The sequence below is a fragment of the Taurulus bubalis genome, assembly GCF_910589615.1.
Source record: "Taurulus bubalis genome assembly, chromosome: 5".
Lineage (NCBI taxonomy): Eukaryota > Metazoa > Chordata > Actinopteri > Perciformes > Cottidae > Taurulus > Taurulus bubalis.
This window is the reverse complement of record NC_136593.1, coordinates 7,393,411-7,403,490: the sequence shown is the minus strand read 5'-3', so window position 1 is coordinate 7,403,490 and position 10,080 is coordinate 7,393,411. Positions and strand designations below refer to the sequence as shown.

Genomic DNA, 10,080 nt, shown 5'->3' with positions numbered 1-10,080 from the left:
CCCTCTTTTGTACTGTATGTTAGCAACATTCTTTATTTGTAATTGTTTCTTCTTTATGTATTACTACAAGTAATTGTGAAATACTATTGACATGTGGTTTGAGGCTTTTAAATGTCAAATCTGAGTGCAATAAACTTCCAGTTAATAATTGTGTCTAAAATAACCGGCCGCCATGCCAATATAAGTGTGTCCTAAGACTTCACACAGGATGATGCACAGTTGTTTGCAAGGTTGCACTTAGTCATGCACATGAAATGTTTTTACTTTATGACTTTCCATAATAGACCCGCAATATACTCTAAAAGCATTGCAAACACACGAGTCAGTCAAAGAGAAATTTGAAGCCATGCGACAGGTGGCAAAGCAGAAGCTGTGAACAAAATGGAAAGGAACAATAAATGTCTCGCTGTATGCCGGGTATTTGTAGTTCACTAAATGGGATTAGTGGGAATTATTAATGGGATAAGTATAACCAAAAATATTTTTTATAATTGTGTACAAAACTACTTGGTACATCTTAGAGATACACTAAATAAATTGGAACTTGATACTTACAATAACAATATGTTTTGGGGGCAAGCATTTGGTGTTAGAAAATAAAGAATGGTTGATTGTACCTGAAGGCCACGCATATTGTAGACATTGACATTTTGGAGCATGGGATTTTTAGGCAGAACATATTATTATGTTTCTTAGTTCTAAGCAACGCAAATGAAGGTCACTTTGTGCCGGACTGAAACATTTCAACGACGTTTAGCTGTATTACCATGACATTGGCATTTTTTTTATTTAACTGTCTAGGCAACAACTCGATGTATTGCCATTGTATTTGGCAAATGCATTCACGGTGCCCAGATGAGGAATCTTAATGACTTTATTGACCCCCTGACCTTTCCTCCAGCGCCGCTGTGAGGTTGACATCTGGTTCTGAGGGAACAGCCGGGCTCTACAACTGTTTGTTGTGTTGCAATCAGGTTAAGAAGTTCATTTCTTGTTGGGAAAGTGGAAGAGAATTTTACTTGGTGGACCAGTTCAAATTAATAAAAAAAATACTGTGTGTCTTCACGTTATGTGTCATTGATTTCTTGGTTATTTAGTTCAATTAATACATGATATCTAGCGCGCCACACTCACTGCTTCTCCATTAGCTCTCCCCCCTCTGCAGTTTAACATTTCTTCTTAATCAATTTTTTTGACATTCACAGATGTTTTCTTGTTTGGCATTGGAAAAAAAACAGAATCCATGCATACTCTATTTGTAATTGCATTTTCTTCAATTCTGCCGCTCTATAAAATAAAAACATACTACACTTACATGTCAACACTGATGGAGTAAAAACATCCCATGCTCCGTTGGTGTAGAAGTAAAAGCACATCAAAACTATAAAGTTTATTTTTTTCATATATTTAGAATCTGATGCCCCACCCCTTTCATCTTGGCATTCTTTCTGTGTGCACACCATCCTGCAGACGCATGCCTTTTTATGGGGCTTGGCAGGGCATTTACCTATTTTGTTTTGTTCATAAGGACACTGGTGCAAACAGTTTTTCATTTGTACCAGTGGAGTAATAGCATATAGACAATAGCATTTAGCTCAAAACACTTCATTGCCCACGTATAGCCTCACAGAGCAGGTACAGTGTCTGTAGACTTTAGTCTTGGTAAACTGGACATTAAGTGACATGCTCATGAATCAATTTAGGTTAAAGATTGACAAGTAAGACAGTTCAGTGTTCAACGGGAAGGCTTTATTTACATTTTTGGCATCATTATTAATAATTTAAACAGGAAATATGCAAACACTGAAGCATACTCAGTTATAGCCATATTGCATATCTGCAAATTTCCATGAGGAAGTCAACTGATTTCAATTTTTTTTCCTTTTCATGAAACCGCAGAGGAAAAAGAGGCCAATGAATAAACATGTTTGGTAAAATATTAGCACGTAATTAATGTTGAATCTTGAATGTCTCCTTTCAAAGTGCTCTTTGCATCCAGCTGATACATTTTATAAAATATACACTCAAATACAACTAGTGAAATCTAGTTTCATCCAGTCCATTTGTTTAGATTTTAAACATCAAGAGCTCTTTCCTTCTTTCTTTCATCCTTAATTTCTTCTCCACAGTTTATTGAAACCCAGTAATACCGTAATTCACAAAAAGCAAGGTTTCAAAATTGGCAAATGTTTTCTATTCCGTTCATCTTAAATGGAACATGGCATCTCCAGGCCCACTGCATCCTCCTAATCTGAAGGAGGAGGGAGAGAAGAGAATTATTCAAACACGTAGCCAGAGGAGCAGAGTTTAAGCTGTAACAAATACATTTGAATGTGTTCTTACCTTGAACAACAAGTTTAGTTGAACACTCCATTCTTCCCAGAGGGTTTTCTGCAGCGACTGTGTAATCCCCGCTGTCCTTCGGGCCAACTTTAAGTATCACCATGGAGCAGACGCCACATGTGTTTGTGATGTAGTAGTTGGTGTTGGTGTTGAGGCTGATGTTGTTTCTGTACCAGGTGACATGGGGTTTAGGGTTTCCTGTCACAGCACAACTCATGTAGCACTCGTAGCTCTCTGGACTTTTGTGCATTTTTAGCGGAACAGTGAAAGAGGGCGGCGTCTCAAAGCTGCAGCTTTTAGTGGCAGGAAAGTTCAAAGAAAATGTTTCTGCAAGGATAAAAGAGACAGGAAATACAAATTAATACAGAGTAATCTATCAATATTGATGCACTTTCTATTGCTTTAGTCTCTTTCGTCATACGTTTTTTTTGACTAATTTAACTCCTCTACGGCAGAATATGTAGTCATATAAAATGCTATACATATATATACAAAATTAGTTGAGGTGAAAACTCGGTTATAGACTTGCAGTAGCCAGCTCATGTTCGTAAATTGTCTGTTGATATTCTTTAATTGCATTTTTATGATCATTTTATTATTCCTTTTATGCTTTCATTAAGTACATCTAATCACTTGTGTCCTCATATATGTCTACACATCTAGGACTGTGATGTGTTATCCTTACATTTTATAACATGGCACCAACTATTTGTTTTGCATCTTGACTTAAACAATTACTGAAATGATAAATTGATGAGATATATATTTTGACTGAACTACTTGACTGATTGACTTATTGTTTACAGCTCTATACTCATCTGCATTTATTTATATCTGGGTCTTTTAATCTGCACTAGGGTTGCAACTAACAATTATTTTGTTATTGTGGATTTATCTATTTGGTCCATGACATTGAGAAATGTCCATCACAAGTTTTGAGAGCCTATATGATGGTTCAATGGTTGCCATTTAATTCTCAGTTGATCAACTAATTGAACATCAAACTACTCGTTTTTGCTTGATACACAATTAGTATAAATTTTGTGAAACCTGCCTTTTCTTTTCTCCACTTCCCAGGTTGGGGACGCAGAAGGTTTGGAAAGTCCCATGTCATTCCTGGTGTAGACCCGGAAGTTATACTGCCTCCCCGGCATGATGTTGACGACGGTGAACTTGTTATTGAAGAGATGGTCGGCCACAGTGTGCCAAGAACGCTTCACAGAGTCTCGCTTGGTGATCACGTAGTGCAGCCTGTCGTCTTTCTTCTCATCCGGAGAGGGAATCCAGCACACAGTCACCGTTCCCAACACGTTCTCCTCCAGCTCCACAGGACCTGGAGGCTTGGGCTCATCTGGAAACGGGTAGGACATTATTGTTGGCATGTTTGCTTCATTTCTTTAGCACTGATTACATTTTCTTTGCACCTTTTTAAAGAAATATTTTAAAAGAGTGTTGCTTTCTCCAAAAATTTTATTTGGATATAAATGTAAGAATAATCTTAAAAAGAGAATGCAAATCCATTGACCATTGCTACTCCATTTATATTCGTTACGAATTAGTTTAAATATTCCATTTTCACTCTACCTGTGACTCTTATCTCAACACTGGAGGTCTCCTGACCAACGAGGTTCTTGACAATGATAGAATAGATCCCAGTGTCATGGCGCTCTGCTGCGGGGATCATTAGCTGCGATGATGTGTCTGTGTTGTGCACCGTCACATGCTTGGCGACAGGAAGACCGTCCTTGAGCCATTTGATAGCTGGAACTGGAGATGCCTGCCAACAACAGGAGATACAGGGCTAAGACGTGGGCTCATACTTTCTTTGTAGAGCACCAGAGAAGTGTCTAAGGTGACACTTTAAACGGACATAAAGGACATTGAACAACACAACTTGGTGTTGTTATGCTTCTAAGGTTTTGTGTGAATGTTATACTGAACCTGAAAGTTGAAGTTGACTCGAGCAGAGTTCCCAGCTTTCATCACTATAAAGTTCTTCATATTTTTGTCGGTGAATTGAGGTCTCACTGTAACCGTGTGGGGAAGGTGATTCAATGCAGGTGAAATGTATACATTTCTGGCTGCAGACAGTTCACAATGTCCACTGACTCACCTGGAGGAGGCATTGCAATGATGTAGTTGTTTAGCTCTTGAGGCTCCCCGTCTCCACCCTCATTGGTGGCTAGAACTCTTACCCAGTACATGGCCATGGACTTCAGACCCATAATGGTATAGGAGCTTATAATGATAGCGTTGGAGTTGCAGCGACCCCATTCTGGGTTTTCTGCTGGTCTGAGCTCCACAAAGTATCCCTTGGCCTCATCCTGGACCCCTTCCTCCTCCGTGGGTTTGGTCCAGGCCAGCGATAAGGTGGTGTATGTGGAGTCTGTCACCTTCAGGTCAATAACTCTACCTGGGGGCTCTGGAAGCATAAACATTTAAGCATTGAGATTTTAAACAATTAAGTGTTGAGATAATAATAATATAACTTTCATCGGCTTACTACTCACTCTTTGGATCTCTGGCAAACACAAATACAGAAGGCGGACTCGGCTCTCCAGCTCCAGAAATGTTGATCGCTGATACACGGAACTCGTACTCGATGCCTTCAACAACGTCTTTCACTGCATAGTTTTTCTCTGTTGGCATGTCAAAAAGTATATAATTTAGAATATAATTCTAGACCTTTGCACATTTCCAATTGACAATGCTCCAACTGTATTCAAGATGCAACACTGTACCTTTGATGGGTTCATTAGGAGGGTTGACATGGCCCCACAGATTACTGCCATTCTTGCGTTTCTCGATGTTGTATCCCAAAAGGTTGGTTCCTCCAGTATTAGTGGGTGCAGACCAAGCAAGATTGATACAGTCCTTGAAAGCACTTACAATTTTTGGTGTGGAAGGAGCTCCAGGGTATGCTGAGGGATGAAATGGAAGAAAAATAATTGTCACTTTTTAAGTGACTCACTCAATACACGTCGCCATTCTTGTCAAAAGACTCACCCTTAGTTCCTGCCTGAATATCATCTGTCTCCATCATTTCACTGATGGCTTGATCGGTTTCCGCCCTGATGTGGTAGCAGTACTTTCTGCCATGATCGACATCACTATCCCTGTATTTAGGCTCTGGGCCAATCTTGCCTAATTTCTTCCAGCTGTTTCGGCCAATTTGCTGGCGCTCCAGGATGTAGTCTGTGATGGGGGAACCGCCATTGTCTTTGGGAGTCCTCCATTTGAAGTCGATGCAACTTGACGTGGCTTCAATAATTTCAACCGGGCCGAGTGGTGGTGTTGGTTTATCTGTAGGGAGACAAAATAGAGGACAAACACACTCATTTCCACTTCCGTTATTTTGTATATAACCTTCGTACAACTGGAAACATGCAGTTCTCAACAGGCAGTGTCCCAACCATACCTAAAATGACAAGCTGCGTGATGGCTTCAGTTGTTCCACATTCATTTTTAATCCTAATCTTAATTTCTCCTGTGATTTTGCGTTGGCACTTGGTAAGCACCAGGCGGCTGTGTGAGGAAGACTTCTCTATTCTGATGTGGCTGTCCTCAAAGAGCTCTTCACCCTCATTATACCACTGGATCTTCATGGGTTCCCGGCCCACAAAAGATATGTTGAAGGTTGCATCTTTCCCGGTTTTGATTATGACAGGTTCTCTGAACTCTGCGAGGTCATCAGGGTTAATTCTTGGCGGATCTAGCAGAAACAACACACATATTATCAGAGTTTAATTGCTGAGCTGAAAAGAATGTTGTTATACAAATGTTTACAGTGGCTGCCCTTTTGCTATGCTTTAGTTGAAGGGCCTCAAATTGATTCTGATTACAATACCTTCAACACTGAGCGCAGCTTCTGTTTTACGGCCATCAGCTTCACAGCGGTACTTTCCAGCGTCATCTTCTTTGCAGTTCTTGATAATTAGTTTGCGATAAGTCCCATCTTTAACAATACAGATATCTTCTGAAGCCGTTATCTGAAATGCATGCACACACACACACACACACACGTAAACACACCCAAATCTCAGAAAGTTAAAGACGAAAGCTAATCCTCTCTCAACTGCTCCCCACCTCTTTCCCATCTTTGTACCAGACTCCATCACAGTCCTCACTGCTCAGACTGCAGACCAGTTCTGCATCAGTACCAATGATTGTGGTTACGTCTGACAGTCCGCTCGTGAAGTATACTCCTGGGTCTGAATGGAAATACGACAATAGTGTTCACCAGGAAGAGGAATATAGGAACAATGAAGCACCAGAATTTAATTACTATGTTCTAATGCATACCAATGACTGTTTCAGGGACAAGTGGGCCTGCTCTCACTCTCTTTCTTTTCTCTTGAGATGGCTCCTCTTCTTCTGTATCAGCAACTTCAGCAGGAGCCTCTCCCTGTACATCCTCTTTCTCATCCTCCACCTCTCCTTCCTCCTCCTCTTCCTCCTCCTCTTCCTCCTCCTCAACAGTGGTTGCTTCTGCTTTATCATCCGCTTTTGCCTTTGTCTTTGTCTTAGTCTTCTTCTGTGCCTTTGCTTTTGGCTTGGCTTTAGCGCTGGCTTCCTTCTCCGCTTTCGCTTTGGCCATAGCTTCCGCTTTCTCAGCTTCCGCATCGGCGGCTGCTGCGGCAGCAGCTTCCGCGTCGGCCCTTGCCTTCGCAATCAACTTCTCTCTCTCCATCTGTATCTTAGCCTGTTGCTCCTCAGCAATCTTCAAAAGTTCGGGTCCACCGCCACCTGCTCTAGTTGTTTTGCGAGCTTTCTTCTTTCTATTTGCGTTTGGATCATTGTCGGCTAATAAAAAAAATAGACAAAACAAGGATAATTTGTCAAGGCTTTATGATACATTTTCAGTATTTGATAAACTTATGTTGAACAGTCTGAAAAGATGCAGTTTTTTATATGTGTAAACAGTACCTTCCACTACAAGCCAGGCATTGCAGGAGTTAAGTCCAGTCACAGCCGCATAGATTCCTTTGTCCAATAGCAGGCAGTCCTTCACCACCAACGAGTGAATCAGCATGTCCTCTGACACAGTAATGTCATACTTCTCTCCTTGCTCTAGTGGGTTATTCTTTCCCATCCATTTTACTTTTTTCAGGGGCTGTGAGAGGACACACTCAAACACAGCATCCTCTCTTTCCTCTGCTTTCACATCTTGAATCTTGACCAAGAACTCCACAGGGGGAACTATGAAAATAAATACATTATTGTAAGCATAACATGGTATTTTGCATTTCCTGTCTCAGGAATGTATACTCAGCATGTATTCGCAGCGTTTTTTCCCAACTTCGGTGTGTAGATAAATAATTTCGTAAATGTTTTTACGTTTGAAGTCAGTCGAGAAGATCTTCACTCCATCAACCTCCACTTGGTATAGCCCTGCATCGTCTGGGTCGACGCCATTGATGCTGAACACAAACTTCTTTCCCACCTGCTTCAGTCCGTGTTTTACGTCTGTGTCCACTTCAAAAGGAATCATAACTCCATCCTATTTAAACATAAGCAGTCATACATGTTAGAACAGTATGTAGTTTCAGACTTTCAGTCCCTTTTGTTTAATTAATTTACCATTGAGGGAACAAAAGTAACTATTTCAAATGAGACATTTCACCTTGAATAAGAAGATTTTGCTTGTTGGGTCTTTCAGTGACATTTCAAGTTCAAACTCTGCATCTCCATCAGCCTTCAGTTCAATGGGCTTTAGGTTGCATAGCCTTTCAACAACCTGTATTAATTGGAATGAAGAAAAATAGCTTTTAGAGTTTGTTCTTGTACTCCATCATTTATTCATAATTATAGATTTGATCAAGCTGAAACATACCTTTTCTTGCTCTTGCTCCCTCTCCATCTTCCTCTCACTTAGTTTCTTAAGCATCCGGCGGAAATCAGTGACACCATACTGAGCACAGATGGTCTCATAATCTTTCTTTTCTGAACTCATCAACAGTTCCCAAAACTTTTCATCAATTTCAGGTTTTTTGTCCTCTTTTGCCTCGATGTCAACCCTGCAAACCCCCCCAAAATATTAGTAAACGGTGATAATCACGCAATGTAAATGTACTACTTACTTATTTAAGGCCTTTTTGAAGTCCTCAGGTATCTCTCTGACCGCTACAACAAAACCAACAGCATGTTAACAGCTTTTACTAAATGTCTGACATTGCATTATTATAGATTATATGTAGGCAGTGTACCTGTTCTGGATTCTTTCATGGCTTTGCTCTTCTTAAAACCAACTAAAATGGAACATAATTCAGTGAAGTGAGACTTGTTATTTATCTTAATTTATTCTAAAACAATTTATAATGGAATAAAAGTGAGTAACTGACCCTCAATAATATTAAGTGCAGCAGTCACAACCGCTTTTCCATATTCATTTCTAGCAAAACACTTGTAGGTGTCAGCTTGATCCGCCGATACATCAGGCATCTGTCAATCAATACATGATTATCAGCATTTTGGGAAAAAATAGTGCAAGACGGCCAACTGATTATTCCATTTATTCATTCTCAAGTCTCCTTTAGCTTTCAAGTTATTTGAATAAGCATTCATTATGTCACATGGTCAGTGATCTTACCTGAAGTTGGTATTCACCAGCAATCGAATCAAAGACAACTATGTTCTTTTCTTCATTAATTTCCCCATTATTTCTAACCCAGGTCACAGTCGGTGTTGGGTTGCCAGTAACAACTGCTTTAAAGATGGCCAATTTTCCTGTAGAAGTGGCAACAAACAATGTACCATTAAAAAAACTAAAGTAAATAGGTTCACTCGTGTGATTAGAGTGGGAATTGTACCCTACCTTCTTGAATAGTTAGAGCAATAGGTTTCCGGGTGAAATCCGGGGTGCTCATGCCTTCAGGTAGTTCTTCCACGTACTGGGTGATCATAACTCCGGCCACCTTTGACCTCTTTTTTATTTTCACTGTCAATCAATGAGATAAGTTGCATTATTTACAAATTCATGAGGGGTTAACAGCTTTGATTTAAATTCATATGTCTCAGAAAAGGCTCTGCATTTAGTTTTCATCTATGGTTTGTCAGTAATGTTGAAACGTGCAGTGTTCAAACTCTCGTTACTTACACTGCCCTGGAGCCGTTGGCTCCTCTTCCTTTGCTTTACGTATTTTAAACATCTTGATTTTGACAGCGGCTTCTCTTTAACTGCAAAAAAACATTACAATGGACTGTTAAGTTTGCTTAAACACATTTTTAATTAGTTTTCACTTTGATGGTTTCTGTGTTTGTATAAGGGCTCATTCCCCTTTGTCAATGCCCAACATATCCTAGAATCCCAATGCAGTCTGGAGCTGTTGGCATGACTTGACCACTGTTGGAAAATATCTGTCTGACAGGCAGTTAATCTCTACCAGATGGTCTGAATCTGAAATGGTTATCACATCATTGTTTTAACTGGTGGCTTAAGGCAGTTTGACTGCTTTTACAACACTATGTCGATTCCTTTTTAAGTAAAGCCTATCCTTTGAGACACCATTAAGATTCATGAGACACAATGTATTCCTCTCTCCAATTATACGCGCTGCATTGTGGGACGTCACTGTTAAACTATGAGAGTAAGACATGTGTCGCAAATGGTGTGAGGATACATGTGTTAGTAACTCTATCTGTTCTATATATGAAAGAATTCCTGAGATCAACCCTTTGTAGATTACTGTAAGTGGATGGCCTAATTTGGCATAGGCAGTAGGTCACATACCTCATAAA

The 10,080-nt window shown here is 40.0% G+C and overlaps 1 protein-coding gene across 1 annotated transcript; it reads right to left on the bottom strand.

Moving 5' to 3' along the window:
- Window positions 1-1,751: 1,751 nt before the first annotated feature.
- igfn1.3 (immunoglobulin like and fibronectin type III domain containing 1, tandem duplicate 3) lies at window positions 1,752-9,513 on the bottom strand. The gene is made up of 23 exons (XM_079218972.1): window positions 9,440-9,513; window positions 9,158-9,280; window positions 8,933-9,069; window positions 8,685-8,784; window positions 8,550-8,591; window positions 8,424-8,466; window positions 8,177-8,360; window positions 7,967-8,080; window positions 7,681-7,843; window positions 7,270-7,542; window positions 6,646-7,146; window positions 6,430-6,554; window positions 6,191-6,332; window positions 5,762-6,055; window positions 5,350-5,646; window positions 5,085-5,264; window positions 4,854-4,982; window positions 4,457-4,765; window positions 4,285-4,370; window positions 3,928-4,120; window positions 3,398-3,694; window positions 2,344-2,670; window positions 1,752-2,251 (listed from the first exon to the last, which is right to left on the bottom strand). Exons 1-23 carry the CDS (start codon window positions 9,489-9,491, stop codon window positions 2,247-2,249), a joined length of 4,116 nt encoding a protein of 1,371 aa, XP_079075098.1. The 5' UTR covers window positions 9,492-9,513; the 3' UTR covers window positions 1,752-2,246.
- Window positions 9,514-10,080: the final 567 nt, after the last annotated feature.